The sequence below is a fragment of the Saccostrea cucullata genome, unplaced genomic scaffold (genome assembly GCF_032062105.1).
Source record: "Saccostrea cucullata isolate Sc308-1 unplaced genomic scaffold, CSIRO_AGI_Scuc_v1 ctg2492, whole genome shotgun sequence".
Lineage (NCBI taxonomy): Eukaryota > Metazoa > Mollusca > Bivalvia > Ostreida > Ostreidae > Saccostrea > Saccostrea cuccullata.
Genome location: NW_026923704.1, coordinates 54,274 through 78,074, shown reverse-complemented (window position 1 = coordinate 78,074; position 23,801 = coordinate 54,274). Strand labels below are relative to the sequence as shown.

General features: G+C 34.8%; 2 protein-coding genes across 2 annotated transcripts; one reads left to right on the top strand and one right to left on the bottom strand.

Annotated features, from left to right (window-relative positions):
• Positions 1–3,145: 3,145 nt before the first annotated feature.
• On the bottom strand, positions 3,146–12,216 carry LOC134264703 (bifunctional peptidase and arginyl-hydroxylase JMJD5-like). Its single transcript, XM_062746968.1, has 8 exons — positions 11,959–12,216; positions 10,289–10,562; positions 9,430–9,584; positions 8,942–9,111; positions 8,361–8,521; positions 6,681–6,854; positions 6,151–6,268; positions 3,146–4,380 (listed from the first exon to the last, which is right to left on the bottom strand). Exons 2-8 carry the CDS (start codon positions 10,543–10,545, stop codon positions 4,006–4,008), a joined length of 1,410 nt encoding a protein of 469 aa, XP_062602952.1. The 5' UTR covers positions 10,546–10,562; positions 11,959–12,216; the 3' UTR covers positions 3,146–4,005.
• Positions 12,217–15,383: 3,167 nt separating this feature from the next.
• LOC134264702 (zinc finger protein 532-like) lies at positions 15,384–21,961 on the top strand. The gene is made up of 2 exons (XM_062746967.1): positions 15,384–15,456; positions 16,215–21,961. The coding sequence occupies exons 1-2, from the start codon at positions 15,454–15,456 to the stop codon at positions 20,955–20,957; spliced, it is 4,746 nt and encodes a 1,581-aa protein (XP_062602951.1). The 5' UTR covers positions 15,384–15,453; the 3' UTR covers positions 20,958–21,961.
• Positions 21,962–23,801: the final 1,840 nt, after the last annotated feature.

Sequence of the window (23,801 nt, the reverse complement as noted above, 5' to 3'; positions counted from 1 at the left end):
ATTGGGGTGCAGAGGCGTCCAGTTTTCAAATCTTTGACATATTTCACAATAAATACGTTAACGTATTGTATTAATTGCCTCTTATGAGTAAATAAAACAAAACGCGCCTCGTATATGTTAGAGATGTATATTGAAGAAGTATTATTTACAAAACATATATTTTGTGTTAAACGTAGCATTTTAAAACATACAATATTAGGTGATTTTTGCCCTTTTGTAAGAAAGTACTCTCTATAAAAATTTTTGTCCCCCACTGCGGCGATAACGATTTCGGTTTGTCTGTCTAGCTGTCTGTAACACTTTAATTTCCACGCAATATCTCAAGAAGCCTTTGAGCTTTTGCAACGAAATTTTATACAACTCTCTATTGCCAGGTGCGTAGCCAGCATGGAAACGAAGTGTACGCAGAAAACGGTCGGGGGTCTGGGGGCCGCCCTGAGGCCCCAAGTGGGTCCAGGGCAAAGCCCTGGTGGGGGCCCAGGGGGCGAAGCCCCCGGAAGCTCCTGGATTTTACGAAATTTTTCAATCATTTTCTCGCAAAAGAAATCACAATAATATCACTTTTCTCGAGCAAACACTTAGCTATAAGATATACTGCTTCCATTGATACTTCGGGAAGAGAAGGATAATTTATCAAACTAATTTACGCATATTGTGGTATTGGAAAAAGTTTCCAAGTGTATCAAGATAAAACAGAGTAGCAATTTCAATATCGTTATCATTGGAGTTTAAATATTTCAAAATATAAACGGGGGGTGTTGTTGTCTTTTGATTACCTTCATATTTGATAGCTGAAACGATTCGAGAATGCTTCAATTATAATATAATTCTTTAAATTGGTATATAACATCAGTAAAAGAAGCTATATTATTATTTATTTTGTTCACCATAATTTAAGTTGTTTAACGACATTTATTCATTACCTCTACGGAAATTAAAAATCTTGGATAGTCGTCCAAAACCTTTATAACTTTTTCTTTCGATCAAAGTCCCTTAGATCGCTTTCCTTATCAAATATTTGTCCGGATAATCGTGATTACGCGGATTAACATTTTGGTTTAACAATTTTTTTCCTCAAGAATGTTGAAAGATGTTTTTGGAATTGATTTTATAAAGGACTAAATTTGAATGTGCAGACATGCTGAAAAAAATTGAATCCAAACAATAAGACGCAAAATAATTTGAAACATGGGTAGTGCCTCTTTTTTCCCGAATAAAAATCTCTTTTTCTTTTTTCCTTCTTTTCTTTTATCCCTCTTTCTTTCTTTCTTTCTTTTTTTTTTGGAAAATGATGTGTACGCACTTGCGTACTTGCGTATAGGCAGCTACGCGCCTGATTGCCTAAAGAAGATCCCTTATTGATTTTGAGGTAAAAATGTCAAAGGTCATAATTCAAAACTTCTGTATGTTTTAACACTTTCGTTTCCACACGGTAACTCCACAAACTTTTGAGCTTTTACGATGACATTTTATACCACAACACTCTATGGCCTAGGAAAGACCCCTTTATACTTTAAGGTCAAAAGATCAAGACCATAAATTTTATATATATAATAACCATTCTGTGTGAATGTAAAAATTTAATTTCCGGGCGATATCTCAAGAAGCTTTTGCGAATTTGCAATCAATATTCATACCATTACTCTCTATGGCGCATTGTTACTTTGAGTGCCCTTAGCCCCCTTTTCCGAGATTCGCGTATGCTCTTCTTCTTTCTATAAGCAAGAACAAATAGATTCTCTGAATTATTCACTATTTTTAAATATATTTTTCCTATTTCTTTCATCCATTTCTGTTAATTAAGCAATTAAATAGCCAGTGCTCTGTTACTACCGGTAATACAATATTATAACAAATATAGAAAAATCAAGTTATAGTTTTAAACAAGAGATGTTTGTAAAACATTTATGCCCCCCTCCCCAAAATAATTGGAATGTTTTTTTGAGTTGAAGGGGCATAACTCTGTCCAAAATGGCCAGATCATATACACAAAACAGAACTTGGCCTACATATTCTTATGATAAATCTGATAAATGTACCAAATTTCATTTAAATATAAGCAACCTTTGCGAAGAAAATGAACGGAAACTTAATCAGATTGAACGGAAACTGCAAATTATTGGAAATTTTCTAAGTCCAAGGGCAGAACTCTTTCCATAATGGCCCTATCATACCCAAAACAGAATTGACCTAGATATTATTAGGATAAATCTGTAAACCAAATTTTGTTTCAATATGTGCATCCTCTGCAAAGAAAATGATAGGAAACTGACGGTGGACCAACAGACAGACAGACCGATGCATGGACAGTAGCAAAGCAATACGCCCTCCCTTCTTCGAAGGGGGGGGGGTTAAAAAAAAGAGTATAGATTGATAAATGGTTGAAATTCAATGTCTCAAACACTGATATCTTGAATACCATTGATATGTCAAAGTAATTTGAAGGCCCCAATCCCTTATTCTTTACCTATTTTACCTTAGATATCTAAGATTTTCAGATATCTCTAAGGCTTTGTTTTTTTTCAACACCATTGAATTTGAGATAACAATTAAGATTTGACCGTATATCACAATTATCATCTTATATCGCCATGTTTATGTGTTTACTCTCTGGCTTATTATATAGATACCCATAACAGTGTGCTTCCCAAGATAAAAAAAAATGCAAGAAAAAGTCAAAACATGAATTGCATTGCAGGGTCGACCATGTAACCAAAATAAAAGAAAAGAAAAAAAAATTGCAGATTTCAAACCAAAGGGCATCAAAATCACTGTTATCATTACCCCTGATTGACAGAGTGCATTATGAAATTTAGGCTTATTGTTGTTTTAAAAAATTAAGAGTTTGAGGGAAATAGGAACAGAATCTTACAAACATGACAAACAAATGTAGCCTTGTTTATGATTTTTTAAAATCATATTGAGTAAAAATCACTTATATCCTAAGATTTTGTAAAGAGGTGTGTACCAAAGATGGAGAGTCATGAGATCCACCATTTTGATTCAAGGCAACCAATCAAATCTATCTAAATTTCTAATACTATAGACAAATCAAATATAAAAGAAAACTTCCTCAGAATGAAAAAAAAAAAACCCATAATACTCAGCAACAATGGACATTTTTATTATGCAACATAACTTACATATATTCCCATTACATTAACTCAATTATTTTTTATAAATGTTACAAAAACAAAATGCCACAAGTAAAATTTATGTACATATATGTAAAGGTGCTGCCTTACAAATACATTTTAACACCAAAGTAAGCATGCATAATACAAAATATAATTGCATAGAATGTTTGGGAATATTTTATAAATCATATGAAGTTTATCAAAATAAACACAAACCATATTTTTATACCCTTATAAATATCTTTTAAATACTAATAGAAAGTAACAAATAAAATGTTTATTACTTGGTCTAACAATTTCACTGTTGACCACCTGCCAGTGCAACATAAGAATTGTTAGACCGCAACGTCACTGCTATATCACAAATTATTAATCATCGTTCAATATCAGCGTCACGAAAATAGCCAAAGATTAGAGCTGCAAGAGTTGTTGCTACTAGTATTTGGAAGACAGAGACTGGAACAGAAAACCATTTTGTGATAAATAATTCTAATAGCTTTTCTTTCTAGGCTATTGTTTTATCTTTATTGATTAAGCCAAATTTTTCCATAAGATATAAAGTTAATGATAATACAGCGTATATTGACTAAATCTTAAATTAAATGAAGGGTATACTAAAACTAAAAGTTAAAGACTTTGATTCGGCCAACAAATCAAATATTGCCCTCATATTCAGTCAATAACTGTATAATGCTGTCTAGTACAAAATGTTTAATTAAAAAATTGAAATCACATTTTGCATAGTATTCTGGAATGCAGAGAGTAATGCTTTGGAATGTACTGTAAAATACATCAATTAGACACCAAAAGTTGCCTTTATCACAAAAATCATGATTTTATACTAGAGTGAGACTAACACTTTATAAAATCACAGTTCCTCATGAGGACTCCTTAATGGTTCCTCTTCCATGACCAAATTCCCATCATCCGCCATTTTAATCAGTTTCTCCTTCTCAAGGTCATCAGGAGTTTTTACAGGTGAAGGTCGGTCATCATGTGACCTTTGACCTCCATCCTGTGTACTATCTGAATCCTCAACTACAAGCTCCTCTGGATTCTTTTCCGTGGATAACTCTATATTTTCTTCTTCTTTCTCATCAAATAAAATAACATCCCCTGTTAAATTGGAGATTATCTTGCCAAACAGTTTGGGAAAATCTTCTATGGCTGCGTTCATGTCCATTGAAAATAATTCATCCCAGGTTAACACTTTGTTACCATCCTTATCAATCTTAGAGAAGACCTGAAATATGATATTTCATATGATTATGTTATAAGCATGATCTATACTAGAACATTTCTATTTAAAAATGCATTATGTATGGTTTATTTTAAAAGCAAACAAGAGGCCCATGGGCCATACTGCTCACCTGACCACATTGGCTAGAAAAAGCACGAAAAATCTAAACTACATGTGGATGCTTCCATATCAATAACAATGGATTTGGTGTTCTTAAACAAAAGATTTTGTCCTATACAATCCTTTTAAAAATTTGAGCCCTAATAAGGTCAACCCTTAGCTCCCAATGGTCATGATATGAACAAACTGGAATCTTCACCACCCAAGGGTGATTCCATATCACTATGACTAATTGTGGCTTTGTTGTTCTGGAAAAGATTTTCCCTTTGTATTCATATATATTTATAAAACTCTGCTCAAATCAGCCCGAGGGGTCCTGATTGGGACAAGTTTGATTATTTCCTATCTATCTAGCACAAGATTTGATTGGTTGGCAAACTGGGTGTAAATTTCCGTAAAACCATTAACTTAAACTGGGGTTAAATAACATGATGTTACAAAGCAGTTTTCCTATGATAAATAGCAAATACCATGATGTCACGATGCATTGTAGTATGTAGAAACCCTTATCAATAGGTTGAGACACAGTTGATTGGACTTGTATTATCAGAGAATTTTTGGATGTACATAAGGAAATAAATTTATTATCCTGGTTCAATCAAGGGTGTATGGGGATTTTCACCATTCAGCCTTTGGATGTATAGAATAAAACCCCAGGTAAATCCCTGTGCACCCTTTATTGAACCTGGATAACGATAATAATCTACAGTACCTTTGAATACTTCCTTATAAATAAGTCCGATAATTGCTTTTCTGCTCTAAAGAAGATTTATAAAAATTTTCTCAAATATATTTCTATGTAAAAACTTGATCGTCCCTTGTGGCCCAACCCTAACCATGGGGGGTCATGATTTGATAAAACTTGAATCAACTCTACCTGAGGATACTTCCATTCACGTATAAATATGAATGATTAATCATGATACATGTATTGTTATATTTGAAAATAAATTTTTTTAAAGAATTTACCTATATATTGTCCATTGCGGCCCAGCCCTACCTCGTGGGGTCATTATTAGAACAAATTTGAATATACACTTTATGTGGATATTTCCATATAAATATGACCAATTATGTCTTTGCTGTTCTGGAGAAGGAGATTTTAAAGGATTTTACCTCAATGCATATTCCTATGTAAAACTTGCTCATCCATTGAGGTCCCACCCTACCTCTGGGGGTCATGATTTGAATAAACTTATATCTACTCTACCATATGCTTCCATTTAAATATGACCAATCATGGCCATGTTGTTCTTGAGGAGAAGAATTTCAAAGATTTTTCCTTTGTGTTCCCATGAAAAAAATTTATTGTCCATTGTAGCCCCACCCTAATCCTGGGTGTCATGAGTTGAAGAAACTCAAATTTACACTATCTGAGGATGACTTCACATGAATTTCATCTTTCCTGGCCCAGTGGTTCTTGAGAAGAAGATTTCAAAAGATACCATTAATTTTTCACTAATTTGTAATTATCTCCCCTTGGAAGAGGGTGTGGCCCTTCATTTGAACAAACTTGAATCTTGAACAAACTTTAATCCCTTCAACCAAGGATACTTGCAAGTTTGGTTGAAATTGGCCCAGTAGTTTGTTTCTTATACACTTATATACATCTGCTATTGTTGAAGTAAGACATTTCACTGGCACAATTTATACCTGATTTAGACTTTCCACATCCTCCTGTGTAATGGAGGGGATTTCCCGCTGCATGTATTCACTGAAAGACCTCTTGTAGAAACTCATGACATCCTCAAACAGTTCCAAGAAAAGCATTCTGTGGGGGAAAACAATACAAAGTTCTAATCCTTAATCATTCATTTCTTTCCAAAAGGCATACTGAGTGACTAAGGTGAGCAAAAAAAAAAAAAAAAACGTTAAACACACTCATTGTGAACATGCATACAATACATTGATGTGTATAGCAAATTAAATTTTATTCTCTGTGGGTTTTAAACATATTATGAGGCTAAGGGATATAAATTATGAATTTTGTTTACAACGAAACAAAATCGCCCATCCTTGGCACTCAATTATAAGCATAAATGTATTTTACTGTATTTGCCAAAATAAATGGCAAATCATATGTACAAAATCTTTTTCAATTTGGAATAAATAAAATAAAATCAAAGCTTAAATGAACTTTAATCTGAGAAAATCTAATTATGATTGGAATGGCTTTTATGTACTTGAATTCTGCATCAGGATCTGCCTGTTTTAGAGTAGGTAGGGGGATACTAGAATTCTGGTATGGATCCAACCCCTCACACTCTGGATCCGAGCTGTTAAACCAAGGTAAATGATGGAACCAAAAATTGACAGCCAAGTTTCTTCCCGGTTTGGAATCAACATAATGTAACCATCTGCAAGGGAACACAGATTAAGGTTCATCGACCCTCTAATAAGAGAGATAACTCTCATTGGTTAAAATGACTCATTCCTTGTTAAAATTGTCAAGTTTTATAAAAATTCATTTCTGTCAAATTTTGCCATGCAAGGGTATATTAATCATAAATTAAACCTGGAGTAGATCCCACATACCCTTGATTGAACCTTGATAACTAATAATCTACTCATTTGTATTGTATAAATAATTAATCTACTCACTTTTATGGTATAAATAAACAATCTACTCACTTTTATGATGTTTATGGTATAAATAAACAATTTACTCACTTGTATGGTATAAATAAACAATCTACTCACTTGTATGGTATAAATAGACAATCTACTCACTTGTATGGTATAAATAAATAATCTACTCACTTGTATGGTATAAATAAACAATCTACTCACTTGTATGGTATAAATAAACAATCTACTCACTTGTATGGTATAAATAGACAATCTACTCACTTGTATGGTATAAATAAATAATCTACTCACTTGTATGGTATAAATAAACAATCTACTCACTTGTATGGTATAAATAAACAATCTACTCACTTGCATGGTATAAATAAATAATCTCCTCACTTGTATGGTATAAATAAACAATCTACTCACTTGTATGGTATAAATAAACAATTTACTCACTTGTATGGTATAAATAAACAATCTACTCACTTGTATGGTATAAATAGACAATCTACTCACTTGTATGGTATAAATAAACAATTTACTCACTTTTATGGTATAAATAAACAATCTCCTCACTTGTATGGTATAAATAAACAATCTCCTCACTTGTATGGTATAAATAAATAATCTCCTCACTTGTATGGGATAAATAAACAATCTCCTCACTTGTATGGGATAGATAAACAATTTACTCACTTGTATGGGATAAATAAACAATTTACTCACTTGTATGGTATAAACAGACAATCTACTCACTTGTATGGTATAAATAAACAATCTACTCACTTGTATGGTATAAATAAACAATCTACTCACTTGTATGGTATAAATAAACAATCTACTCACTTGTATGGTATAAACAGACAATCTACTCACGTATAAACAGACAATCTACTCACTTGTATGGTATAAACAGACAATCTACTCACTTGTATGGTATAAATAAACAATCTACTCACTTGTATGGTATAAATAAACAATCTACTCACTTGTATGGTATAAATAAACAATCTACTCACTTGTATGGTATAAATAAATAATCTACTCACTTGTATGGTATAAATAAACAATTTACTCACTTGTATGGTATAAATAAACAATCTACTCACTTGTATGGTATAAACAGACAATCTACTCACTTGCATGGTATAAACAGACAATCTACTCACTTGTATTGTATAAACAGACAATCTACTCACTTGTATGGTATAAATAGACAATCTACTCATTTGCATGGTATAAATAGACAATCTACTCACTTGTATGGTATAAATAAACAATCTACTCACTTGTATGGTATAAATAGACAATCCCCTTTGTTGATTGTGATCCTGTTGTATGGGATATTCTGTAGCTGTGGAAACTTAAACATATCCACTGACTCTACATCCACATTGCTGAAAGCTCCTTTATTGTTCCACCCATGCTCCATAACCAAGTGGCGATACTTCTGTTGAAATGACATATGGAAATGAAAAAGTACTCAGACTTAAAGGTTTGTTTAAACAATACAAATTGGGAGCAGAGGTTTTGTGGACCTCCAAAAATATCAAAGGTGGGATCAGGTGCCATGGAGGAGAGAGCACCCTATGGTGACCAGTCACACTTTTCAAGCTCCTTGTCATGATCAGATAAATGGAAAAATCCTTTAGAAATTTCAGTGTGCCAAAACAATGGTCTTATAATTTGGTATAAAAAATGTCAGTCATCGTTTGAGTTAATGATAGATTGCATAATTTGCTGAAACTAAATTCAAAAGGGTAAAAAGCAAACAAGTACTTGATCAGTGTTTATATTTCCACATTTTGCTGTAATATAAAAATTGATTTGCTGGAAACAAATAGGTCCACTACATATTTTTAAGCCATACCTTATCAATAAGGATGAGTTCTTTCTTTCCATCAAAGAGACAGTTGATGTTGTCCAGAGCGTCGTGATGGAGGTGGGACTTGGTGCCACCACTACTGAACCACATAATCACCATCTGGAGGAAATTCTGGAAGCCCCCACACTGGAGGCTCAGGGGCAGGTTAAAGTCCTCTTCATTAATTAAAATAAAAAAATAAAATTTATTAATGAACAGAAATACTTGTCTTCTCTAATAATGAATAAGTCCTTGAACATAGGAAGAGCTTTATTTATCAGTAAATATATTGCAGGCTGCAACGAATGGAGACCCTATGAGTTCAGTGTTTTTCGAGACCCAAAATCTGAGCTTTATAAAGACATTTTCCATAGTTTTTTTTCCAAATTAAACAATATAATACAACAGACATAAAATTTCGTAACTGATACCTAGTAACCAATTAACAATACATGTACAGCCATGAAATTATGATTTGTAAAAGGTCAACCTACTTTTCATTTCTGGTGTGAGATCAAACACTTGGTAGATATTTGCAGTTTGATAAACATGAAGGAATTTGGACATGGTCATGTTTTTCACCAGCCCAGACATCCGGTTCTCCTTTTTACCTACTTCAACCTCCACATCGATATTTCCAAAATTCTCCCTGAAAACCAAAGCATATAATGTCATATTTATAAAAAGAATTTTTAAAAAAAAAAGTCTAGAGCTTTCTGACTGCAGGACTTTGATATTTTGAAATAGAGTTTAAAAAAAAACAGATGAAGAAATAAAGACCTTTTTGACCTTGTGTCTTTGAACAATAGGAGTAATTGCCTCAAAATTTAATTGTGTTTTTCTGTCAATCTATTTTATTATACCCCCGCTTGAAAAGCGGGAGGGTATATAGTAATCGGTATGTCCGTCTGTCTGTTACGCTTTGGGGTACCGATCTCTTATTCGCAACTCCTCTTATACCACTGAGTGAAATTCAATGAAACATTCACAGAATCTTTACTACATATTGCCATTGTGCACCTCCTATTTTACTTTTTAATCCGACACATATTTTGGGTTTTCCAGCCACAATGATACATGGACTTTGCCATTATAACCATATGGGAGGTGGGGGTATCATTTAGTGAGCTCATTGCTCACAATACCTCTAGTTACATTTAAGTCTGCAGGTTGAAGATTGCTCATATATGTAAGAAATATATTATCCTTTACCCTGTCACTATTAAAAGATTACTTAAAATATGCTGATTTTAGTGAAACAAGAAACCTGTAGGCTTCTGTCTCATTTGTGTTACAATTGCTCTCGGCTTCAGTGAGCTTAAAACTGCCAAGAATAATTTATGATAACTGTACCTGAGATATTTATCTGTCCACAGTCGGTAGGCTGGAATATTGTCCCTCTCCAAGACTTTCCTCATCACCAATGGCTGACTCTTCTTAACAAACTCCTCATGAAAAACCCAGGGGGAGGGGAACTTCCCAGTGACTGGGATCCCACCAATGGGATCCATATGACTTCCCAGGGGCTTCAAGTGTCCAGGTGGGGTGGCTATAACTTCACCAAGTGCCACTGCCATCAGCACTAAAGCTAGAATATTGCTCTTCATCATGCAACTATCTCACGTAACTTAAATTCCTATTGAAAAAGAAGAGAATTTAAAAAAAAATGTTGAACTGTTCTCCATCATGCCGAAGGAGGGAATTTTAAATTGCACAAAATGTATTTAATTAAAAAAAGAAATGTCAGTCCTGTCAACAATAAAGCTGCAAAAAAATATTGCCTACACCCAAGAATTGGGTTATCTGAATTCCGAAATAATGTAACAAAGTTCAAAAGTTAATATATATTTTTAATTTTAATTTTTTTTTTAAAGTGGTTGATACATAATGTACCTGACTGTTTACTGCTGTCTAGCTACATTATGTCATAAATGTGCAGTATCACGTACTATTTATTAAATGGTTACTTATTTATAATGAGTTATTTTTCTGATAACTAATGTTTGAGTTATGCCCCTGACTGATCACCGCAGTTGCACATTAGAATCACCTTAGGTTATGACACAGCTGGTAGTTCATCAATCTGATATTTGTTTATAATGCAAAGCATAAAATGGAAAAGAGTATTTCAACTCCTATTTTTCATTTCAGCTGGAACATGTGGAACATATGGATGAAAGAGGGAACAAGTAAATGCTTCCTAAAATGTTTCTATATATTACCTGCATGAAGATTGCCCTTAAGATCCGTAATTGTGTAACAAACAGATGCTAGGTGGGGTTGTTTTTTTTATTAATCAACTTCATTAAAATTCTTGTCTTTATGTTTCATTAATTAACAGACTTGACATACTGAACAGGATGTCTCGAATTAATAATCACAGAAATAGATCTCATATCCTTCTTAAAGTTCCTTCTCAACTGGTACAAATATTTACCATCTTTTACAACATACGATCATTCTATATAGTTGTATAGGAAATAATATGAAAATTCAAATCCTTAATTATAATTCTCTATATATTAATTTATTACTTTAACAGATGTTAAATTATTTCTGGTTTGATTTTTCTTAATCAGCATGATCAGTAAATTAAAAAAAAAAGAAAGAAAGAAAAAAAAATTTACATCATCATTTAGAATTAACATATAATTCATTTTTGTGTGGAACATATAAACAAGAGAATTAACATATTCAGTTGAAAAACAATTTCTATGTTTTGATTGACCTGTATGCTGGGAATCATATATTAAGTCAAAAGTTATTTCTCTCAGAAAATGACACCAACATACATGTTTTCATTTGCTTCTTTTATACAAGATGTGTGCCACATTCATTTTTTTAAATTAAAAAATAACATTTATATATGGAGGTTTTACCAAGGGATGGTTGGGGTGTACTAGCTGCAATATTCATTTTGCACCTGTACTAAACAGGTAAATAAAAATACCATATAAAGAAATCAACATTGAAACTTTAACGCTTTCCATATAAAAATTAAATACAATCGTGTTAAATACAACATACCACACGAGTTCAAGATCCACTCCTCAATGCCTCTTCAGTCCGTTTTCGTTGTGACGATACACCTATTTTCACTTCCTTTTCCAATGCTGTTCGTATCTCATTCATCTGGTTTTCAATAAATCATGCGATTTAATAAGCATACCTTTGTTAATAACTATCTTTACGATTGTAACAGCTGTAGAAAGTGGCAATTCGGTTTTAAAATCCGCGTAAATACCGATTAATCACACTTGCCGACTTGTTTACATTTAGTCTCGGGCTTTTTCGATATCGAAAGTAGAAAAGTTCCGAGACGGAAGATGCACGGAAAGTCGAAATACGAATTGCATTGTGGGGGCAACCACGTGACCAAAATAACAGCGAAGCGAGATAATGAGACAACCATATAGCACCATGAGTCCCAAAAGGTATAGAAATTGCAGTTTTCAAATCAAATAGCACCAATTTCTTACAATTTTTCCAGCAAATATTGACAGCAGTTTAGTTTGTATGTTTAATAGGTAAAATGTTCAGGACTGCTTGGTGACAAAATTGAAATAGGGTGTATAGTGGCAGGAAGTTGATGCATAAAGATGCATGCAAGTTCTGCTTTTTTGATTGCACCGGATGCTGATAATCGTGCATGCTTAGTCTGACTGTCTCCGCATTAACCCTTGCACAGTATTATCGCTTAAAGTTTTGAGAAATTTTGCATATTATACTTGCATATAGGCGTACGTATTCCAAAAATGTTGACGCAGCCTGGGTAAAATTGAGTGTGGCGGCCAGCCGGGTTTGATCGCAGATGGCCAGATTTTAAGCTCAGTTGGTACAGCCAGACCGGAGATTCAGGGGGCCTATGTTTGAATCCTGGTCTGGTCCGCTGCATTTTCTTCTCTCCCGTTACAAAAGCAACACTGATTTTGTACAGTACATTATATATATAGCTGTCAGGGCATGAAATATTGCCCAACGTGGAACCAAGGGCAATATTAATGTCCCAAGGAGGCTAACACAATCCATGTTGCCTGAAAACATAGTAAAAAATGTTTTGTGATATAATGAAACAGCTAGAACAATTAAACTAATGAAATTAATTATTATTTATATCTGCATTTCTAATAACTCTTTGAAAGTTACGGTAGGTATAATTGGATTTTTGATCATTCTTCTGGAATGGTAATGTAAATGTCAGGAGCTAAACTAAGACTACATGTTGATCTTGACGTGTGTCTGCCTTTTATGTCTGACGTCAGTGGGCGGGGACTACTGAAATTTACATGGGAGGCCTCATGTATTTTAAATCTATTAGACAACATTTTTAAAATCTAAATTTACAATTTTATTTCACAATGAAATGGAAATATATACATATTATTATAACAGTAACTTGATCTGACGGGTCGTATCACGTCGAGTCTGCCGGATCATTTAATGAGACACGAAGCGTCGAGTTTGATCTGATGATCTACTGAAATTGTTATAATGATAAATTTATTATATACCCCCTTTTAACTAGAAAAATATAGCAAAAGAAAACTTAGTATAACATTTATCCATAAAACAAAGCATAATAACAAGGGATTTTTTAACGTGCAAGAAAAATGATGTCATGTTTTTGCATACTATGTCATCAGTTTCAGAGAGTGGTGATATGGATAACAGTGTGGTGATCCGGAAAGTCACACGACGTCACGTGATTGTTTGTAAAATTGAGTGATCCACGTTAGGTATATAATAAAAGGAATCACTGTCTAGTTTGTTGGGTATGCCAGGGACATCAACAATAATTGGAAACATGGGATAATTATATGCATATTCCTTGTTTCAAACTATGGTTTGGCCCATCATGCAAATTATCCCATGTAACGTTTCCAACTATCATTGATGCCCAGGCATACCCAACAATCTAGACAGTGATTCCTTATTATATTTGATTGCACATAGACTAGCATATCTTTATGGTACTTATTATTATAATGTCACGAATTAAATAGCAACCCAAATTAAAATGTATAAGCTGGGATGGGGCAGTTGCCGCTTATAAACCACAAAGCGGTTTATAAAAGGCGTAAACTGCTCCAACCCAGGATATAGCTGTATAATTTGGGTTGCTATTTAATTCATTCCTTATAATTTAATTTTTAATCATTATAAGTATATAAAACAAGACAATTTCTCCCTTAAAAAGCCTTCAAATTGTTCATATTTTAAACGTAACGTCAAGCAGATTGATATATTTTTGATGAATTAGTCATTGTGAGGTATGCGAACCAGATTATACAATTTAGATTAATTTTTTATCCAATCAAATGACACTTAAATTTACAACCAAAATTAAATTATGAAATGAAAACAAAATAACTTTATATTTTTCTTTGGAGCTTAAAATATGTTGACTTCTAAAGAGAATAAAGGGACTATTCTTCCCCCAAACAAGGGAGGATTTATGAATTGGGATACAGCAGAAAATGGACATGTTCATTGTACCATTTAATAACAAATGATAATCTACATTATTATGATACATCAAGGAAAATTGCTGCCTGGTATACATTATTTTAAATTCATGACATGATGTCGATGGGAATACGCTAGTGGTCCAAACTGTATAGAAACAATTTGGAAATTATATCCCAGCATTCTTTAAGAGCCCGCTTCCACATCATGACCCTTGGTTTGATGTACTAGTAACTCTTATTACGGATCTTTAGAGTAAGATTTTTTTTTTCAAAATGCATGTGTATATTATGAGCATGTTCATGATGTACTTGCTTAATTTTTTTCTGTTGAACATTTACTTTAGGCTTTAGCAGACTTAAAATACACTTACAAACATGTGGATATAATGTTATGTTTTACAGATTATCAAAAGAACATGGGCAAGATGACTCTTCGATGCAGAGTTGAACCTTATACACAACACTGTCAAATGTCAATATGGTAAGAAGTAAGACAACTCATGTCATGTTAAGGGTTCTGGGGGTTGTGGCCATTTTTAGACTATATTGATCTCCTTTAGGAGAAGAGCTCCATATATAGATATACAAAAATGATCAAATTTTAAAGCTAAAAATGTATGAAATTTTTCTTTGCCAAATGATAGTTGACAGATTAATATATCATATCTAAAAATTTAAGTAATATCTGATGGCTAATTTGTTGACCCCTTAGCTTCCTTAAGTATGATGTGATTATTATTTCATGGAATGCTTTGAAGAATTTAAAATTAATAAAAGATTAATGTATAGAAGCTTATAGAGCATAACATTTTGGAATATCATTTTCATTACTCTTTCATAACTTTGATTGCATGAATTGTTTACAATATGCACTATAGCAATGGCAATCAATTACAGAACTTTTAATTGTTAACAGCAAGACATTCCTTGGTCTGTTTTCTGTGATGTTTGCATTTAATTTCATTTTTATTGCAGTCCTCAAACCAGTTAGAAGAAGCTTCACTTTTGCTTGAACTTCGGACTGAAAAGATTTTACCTGCTCAAGATAAAATGGTATGATTTCAAAGCCTATATACTTAAATGATTCTTAACTGTTCAAATCATGGTCTCTGGGGGGTTAGGGTGGGCACAAAAGGGAATCAAGTTTTACATTGAAATATAGGATAAAAAATCTTCTCATAAACCACTGGGCTAGAAAAGCTGAATTTTATATGGAAGCATCCTGGGGTAGCAGAGATTCTAAATTCTTCAAATCATGACTCCCTGAGGTAAATGGTTTAGCCAAAATAGGGATTCTAAGTTTTACATTGAAACATACAGGAAAAATATTTTAAAAATTTATCAAGAACCTCTGGACCAGAAAAAACTTATGTGGAAGCGTTCTGGCATATTGCAGATTCTAAATTGTTTAAATACATGTAATGGGTCACAGGGGTTGGACAGAACCACATATAGGTATTGCAAGGGGGAAATCTGGTAAAGAACAGCAGCACCAAAATTACTCAGTTGAGCCTTGTGGCCCATGGGACTCTTGGTACTGTATATATGTAATGGTCACAAGCATTGGCACATTTGTACTGGTATTAGTTTTTCAAATTCTTTAAAACATTCATTTTTAATTTGATTAATGAGCTCTTTTAACTATGTCTGCATAAAAAATGCAATACATTTTAGTTATTTAAAAAAACAGGTTGTGCCTGAAGACTTGAATGGATCACTAGAGCCCCCCACCCCACGCCGACACATATATAAGCAGCGTAATCCTGGTGACTATTAATGAAATGAATCTATAAATAATGATTTTATTTTAGATTGAAAGGGAGGAGAAGATTTTGGATCCAGAACACTCACTCAAAGAGAATTGTATCATGGAGGAAAAACCAAGTAACCATGGAGATAGTCCCACTGAAAACAGCACAGTAGCAGATTTTCCAATGGACAACCCCCTGGAAAAAGCACAAGATTTACTAGTGGACACTTCACAACAGTCAGACAAGTCAGAATCATTAGAGGTCAATAAAGCAAGTGGACATGGGGTGCAGACAGATACAGCTATGGAGATTGACTCAGAAGATGGCAACAGTGTGAGTCAGTGTGAAGATCCAAATTTACGTCATGAGAAAACGGGCAGTGGTGACAGTAATGCTGATGGAAATATGGAGACCATGCAGATTTCTCAGCCAGAAACTGAAAGAAAAATACAGACAGAAGATTTGTCTTCTGCAGAACAGAGCACAGAAAGTACTGCAGAAACAGCAGCTGAACAGAGAGTTGAGGATGTGGAAAATACAACATTAGGAGTCTCCTATGCTTCCGAATTAGATACACAACAAGAAGAAAATAGTCAGTCTTTACATTCAGCTGAAACTGGCTCTCAAGAAAATTCTCTTGACGCTGAAACAAATGCGTACAAAAGTTCACCAGGGGTCATTTCATTTGATAATGTGGATGTAAATGAGGAATCACCCACTTCTACAAAATCTTCAGCAGACAGTCAGGAAAATAAAGACACTGTGAATGTGAGTGAATTGCCAGAAGAGATGGAAATGGATAAAGTTTCCCCAGGAGATAAACAAGAAATTGATAAAAGCTCTCCAGAATGTCATGGCAGCAATGAAGTGTTAGCAGAGAGTGGAAACAAAGATATTGGAAGAAGTGTCATGTCTGAAGCATTTTGTGAGCTGGAAAGTCAGAATGATAGCATTGATGAGGATAGTGATGGAAGGCTACTTATAGACACAGAGGCTGAATCAGAAAATGATGAGGATTTGTCAAGGAGAAAGAAGAATAACCACCATACAGAATCCCCACTGGCAGCTGAAAAGTTGTCGGGTCAACAGCCCAGAGAGTCTCCATTAACCACAGAAAAGGAACCAAGTCAGCTCAATGAGGCAGCAGATGTACCTGAACGAAGGGCAACTGAAAAAAGTAATGATGTGATTTCAGATAAAGATGTGATGTTAGAAAGTGTGAATGAAAATGAAAGTGAAAGTAGATTTGAACTAGTAAGAAGGGAGAGAGGTCCAGTGGAGGGGGGTCAGACCAGTTTGGAGGATTTAAGCGATGTTGGTCCCAAGATCACCACCACAAAGACTCCACTGGGGGCTGTCATTAAAGTGGAGCAGACAGATGCAGGATATGGTGATTCAGGGACTGGGGACATTCTTGATATACTTCACAAACCTGAGAAAAGTACTACCGGTGAAGGTCAGAAGCGAAAACACAGTGATCTGAATGATAAAGATGGGGCACAGACACTTTCTTTTGATCCATCAGAAGTAGCAAAGAGAGTCAAAAAAGAACCAGTGGATATTTTTGACTCTTCCAAATCTAACTGTTCGTTGAATATTTCTCCTATGACTTCCAAAGGTTTTGTTCCACTTCATTCATCCAGGCCCCAGGAATCTGGGACAGACTTTGTCTCCAGTAGTCTGCTACACCTTAGTAAACAGGTGGACAACATAACATCACAGCAAAATATACAGAAGGCCCCAACACTAGGTACTGTTGGTCCAGCCACACTAGCTCAACAGCAACCCTCCATGTTGCGGCATCAGCTGAACTCGAGTGTAAGATATCCACCAACAGTTTCTCGTATATCTATTCCTTTTGTCAGGACCCAGGGGCCAGTTGTGCCAGCAAGTACACAGTCGGATATGAGAATAAGGTCCGTAGTTCCTAATCCACCCTCCTCCACTACTGCCACCAATGCCATAATCACATCCATTGTGGGGAGTTCAGGAAAAACTCAACCTGTGCTGATCACCACACAGACGAGAGCAGTCCCTTCTCTGATGAACTCCACATCCACATTTAGATACAAAATTGTTCCCAATGCCAGTGGAGGACAAAGTCTGGTGTCTGCATCCACTGTTCCTAGTGTGTCCAAACCATCCACCATTGTTCCTAGTGTGTCTAAACCAGCCACCAGTGCTCCATCCACCAGTAGTAGTTCATCCGCTTCATCACTGGAAGCTATGTCTTCATCTTCCATCAACATTGACACGGTTGGCATGCAGACCATTACAGAACTGATCGCGAGGAAAAACCCACTGCCAAACTACAAGGTTACCCCTCCTCCACCTAACTTGAAAGTCAATACATCCGTGTTCACTTGCTATGAGTGTGGAGACACTTTCCGCTTTTCCACAAGTCTGGAGACACATCGTGGGAGGTGCAGCATGAAAATAACATACAAATGTGAGGAATGCAAAGCTATGAAAATATTTTTCAACAAGTGTCAGTTTCTTAGCCATTTGAGGGGCCATTTGAACATAGAGAAAACTCAAGCTGTACCAATTCACATCAAATCGGATTCAATTTCAATCGAACCTCTGCCTAAATCTCACCAGCAAGTCTTCTTCCAAAAGTTCTCTGTTTCCACAAAGACTATTACCCAGAAGGTCAGTAAGAGGTGTGCAGAATGTGGAATCAGATGCAGTCAAGCGGAATTCGAAAAACACTTCTCAGGAGAGAAAAAAATGGACGGAGGGTCCGTGATAGGAAAGTGGAAATGTGTTCACTGCAAGCTGCACTTCCCTTCCATCTGTTCACATAGAGCTCATGCCAGGCTACACAAGGAGGAGGAGCTAGATCGGAAGTTCACCTGCCCTGAGTGTGGAATCGACCTGGCAGGGCTCATGATTGGAACAGAGCAGTTTGATGACTTCAAGGAAAAGCTCAGTTATCATCTCATCAATGTCTGCTTTCATCTGGATAAAGTGGATATCATAGTTTGTTCAAAATGCAATGCAGAGTTTTCCAGCATCGAAGACTTTAAATTTCACTATTTTCAAAAACTGGAGCAATATTTCAAGTGTAATGTTTGCCCCATGGCCTTCAGGCAGCAAGATTCCTTCAGCAAACACTTAGCCACACAACACAGTGACATTCAGAGTGGTTATCGAAATAATAAAAAGATTGATGTCTTTAAAGTGATATACAGATGCCATGTGTGTGGCAGTTTAATCGATGACCGATTTGTACTGGACAACCATCTGCAACAACATGCCATAGCTTCAAAATCAGTCTACCGGTGCAAAGAATGCCCCAGAATTTTTCCAAACGGAGGAGAACTTGCAAGCCATTTCAATGAGGATCATCCAGAAAAGATGAGATCAAAGATGTGTAAAAAATGTGACATTACATTTGATGCCTGGAAAGATTTGCTAAATCATACATTAAAAGGTGTGCATGTCAACCCAACTATAAAAGCGGCATTCCAGTATTGTGGAACCTGTGGCTTTTTCTATGATCCCACAGAATCGGATGGTGGGCATGCTTGCATGAGTCAGAAAACGGGAAGAATGATGGTCAACAAACTCCAAAACCTGTGCAGAATCTGCAACGAGCGGAAATTTTACAGCACTGAAGGGTTGCGGAATCATATTTTGCATACTCACCAAGAAAGGGGGTATCTAGTCTGCAAGTATTGCCAGATAGGTGGGTTCTCTTCTGTGGCGGAGATGAAAATGCATGAGAGTGTCTGTACTAATGGGAAAACTCTGGTCAAACCAAATATTCTGAGACAGAAGAAAAGCCCTGCCTCCTCCTCTTTACTTAATAAAAGAACTGAGAAAGAAGTGAAGGTCTCAAAGCAGCCACAGTCTCTGGTAAATATGCAGCCATCCTTTTCATGCCCCGACTGTGATGAGAAATTTCAATCCAAGACAGATCTTGATAATCATCGAAAAGATGAACATAGCAATCTATTCCCGTGTCATCTGTGCGGTTTGACTTATGAATCACAGCAGAGCCTACGCAAGCATCTGCGGGTGTCCCACGAAGGGAAGACTCATGTGTATCCCTGTGTGATTTGTAGGAAGAGGGGTATAAGAAGGATCTTCACCAATGTCTTGGTTCTGGAGAAACACTTGGCTTCCAAACACAGAATGAGTAAAAACCAGATGAGCTCAAGCATTGTGAACGAGATTGACGAAGAAAGCGAAATCCTGGATCCACCACCTAAATCCGTCAAATCCTCCTCAGAATCCACAGAGTTAATCACAGAAATGGACTCCCCAGTCAAACGTCTACATGTCCAGGGGGATCAAGTTTTCAACTGCGCAAAATGTAGATTTGGATGCGAGAACAGAGAAGAGTTCCTCAAGCATCTTCAGATCCACAAGATAGATAACTCTGTCCAGTGTCTGGAGTGTGGCCTCTGCTTTGCCATCATCCCCTCCCTGAGGAAGCACCTGTTTATGGTCCATAAGGTGAAGGACTTTGAGGACTACTGCCAGAAGGAAGGCATCAGCGTAAAGGAAGAGGAGTTTGTGTGTGAGGAGCCAGAGGAGTCCTCCTACACCAGCCCTGCCGAGGAGTCGGACCTCGAGGAGGAAGAACGGGACCCATTGGAATGCCGAGTCTGTTACAAGACGTTCGAGGACGAAAATAAATTACGCACACACATGAGGAGTCATGGGATGGCGTTCATCAGGAACAAGCGGAAGGAAAGAGCCATGCAAAAGTCCAGGCAGTCGGCATCCACTTCCAGCGTGAAAAGTGAAAATACAAGTGAAAACAGTAATGCATCATTATCTGATGCTAAATAAGCATCTGCTGTTATTTGTTCCTTCATGAATATTTCTCACACAGTGAGAAAAATTGGAAAATTTTATGTAGCATATGTGCATAACTACATAGTTGCCATTTATTATATTATATATAATAGAAAATAGTCTATTGACTACAGTGTACTAGATTATATAATAAGTAATTTATACCAGGGTATTACAGATTTGGTAAAAATAAAAGTTTCAAGATTTTATCGAATTGTGTACAGCTATAATTTTGTAATCAGTCAACTGGTGCCCATCTGCTTGATTCTAGGAGAGAAGTGATATTTTTAAAAAAATATATCTGCAAATATCTGATAGTTCCAAATCTTGTATTCTTGAATTGCTTTATATGTATCATGCATATACATGTATCTTTCTGTGTCTGTTTACAAACAAAATTAGGAACAGAAATATTGTGCAATGTAATTTCTATGCAACATTTTTGAAATTATCTATTTTATATACTTGTGAACATACAATGTACATCGCTTGTAAAAGGGCAGTTACAACTGAAGCTTTAAAACGGTTTGCCTGTTAATTGTTATGATTGTTTTTTACTTAAAATTTTTGTGTTCATTGTCGACTGTTTTGGTTCGATTTGTTAAAAATAACTTCAGGATATGATTTGTTTTAAGGACATTGAATATGCAAGATATCCCTTATATTTAATGTGTAGTTCTTTTGTCTCTCAAGTCATGTACAGTTAAGAACCTTGATATCTCAAATATATGAATTCCAGCCTATATGTACAGTTCTCAGATATATTTCCAGATTTCCTTAACCCCCTTCTTGATTGAGATATCAAGGTTTGACTCTACATGTTAAGTCTGCTTTATCATACTTGCATGTTTAATACACAAAAATGTGCATTTTATGTGTGAAAAATTCATGTAACTATACATATAAAATCACCCTCTCTCATATTGTTATATGCAAATTGTACTTAAAATATTCTTACTGATTTTTTTATTTTTGCAATAAATCATATTGTAAATTACTCTAAATGTATCGAATTTTCTATCAGATAACTTGCATATTTTGTAACCCACTTTTTTCATATTTAATTGAATCTATAGTTGGGAAGTAAATCTATAGTTGGGAAATTATGGTAGCATACTGTAAATGTATTATATTTAGTTTAGAAATTGGTTTTTGAACAATTAAGTTAGCAAAAGTCTGATTTAGCGCATTTTTCAATGTTCTTATTTATGTCTCTGTGTGCAAGACATTTAACGTTTTACTCGAATTATAGTGAAAGTTTCTCTACCCAAAAGCGCTAAATAGAATACACAGCCAAATATAATACATTTACAGTATTCTGCCACCACTTGTCAGATTTTTTATGTTTACTTGTCAGATACAATCTTCATTTTCTCGAGCCTCATGGGACTGAGAAAAAACTTTTGAGATATCCAAGGAATCAAAATATCAAGGGTAAAATACTTAAAGAGTATATGGTTGGGACTTCCACATAACTTCGTCAAATCTATGGTATTCAGGATATCGGATTTTGAGATACCAAAGTTCAACTGTATATATTTCAACTTGTCAGATATTTATGCCACCTTGTCAGATAAAAGTCTTATATTCACAACAGAAACTCGATCAGTATCAGTTTATGCCATCAGTTACATATTTATCTAGCAAGTTGACATAAGTAACTGCCAAGTTAATATCAATTCTGACAAGTCAATATAATTATCTGTCAAGTTGATATAAGGTGAAAAGCTGACTTGATAGAAAATGATGTCGACCTAAATGTTGGCAACTTGTCAGAATATCTTGTTATAAGGGCATAATAGCCACTGACAATTCTACTTGTCATCATAATACACAACAGAGAGATTTTCAAAATATACTGACAAGACGACAAAATTGAACTCAACATCATTTTCTTACAAGTTGCTCAATGGCCCGAGTGCCAAGTATAGGACAAAATTTGCAGCTCTCCACCGGCATGTGGTGGCAACTCCATATGAGTGAAAAATTCTTTAAAAGGACGTTGATAAACAAACATTCCTTAAGAATAGTTATTTTGCTCGTTACGTAGATATAAAACAAAGAAAAAATAGAGACCATTACCTCAAGGTTAAATTTGCTGAAGATTCCAATCTCTGCTGGTCAGAAAGAAACATACGAGTTTTTTTTCCTGAAATCATATGATTTCCTTGTTGACAAACCAACTGCCTTATCAATCATCATAATACTAATAATCCGATTCCATTTTTGCAGATACAGTGTTGGAATGTTTTGTGCAATTTGTGATTTTGACCGAAATTATGTGCCCTAACATTTGAAATACTGATCAGTACCCCTCTTGAATTGAAACATTTTGTGTGAAACATAGGACCAAATATGATGAATCATAGTCATTGCATTCTGCAACATTTTTTTTTTCTGCTTTTCATTAATTATTCTCACCTTGAAGGATTTAGATTTTCTGTCCCATATCAACCAAATTTTAAGAAATGAAAGAAATTGCAAACAATATTGGTAAAAAATTTTATTAAGTATTCCCCAAAAATATAAAAACAAAAATATTACATGAGAAATATCATATGAACTCCATATATAAATAAATAATCATAAAAAGAATGTACACAAAAGTCAAGATGTACAGTACACTTATTTTTAAACCAAATGCATACATGTACAATGTGAATATAATGTATAGTTAACTATAAATGCAGAAAGCAATGTATTGGAATAAAGCACTAACTGTTCACAGCACTGACATTTTGAATTTTAGAACACCGTTGCCAACACATTCGTTTTTTTTAGAGATTGAAAAATTTAGTTGAATAGAAATGCAAGTTTTTTAATACATGATTTGAAGCA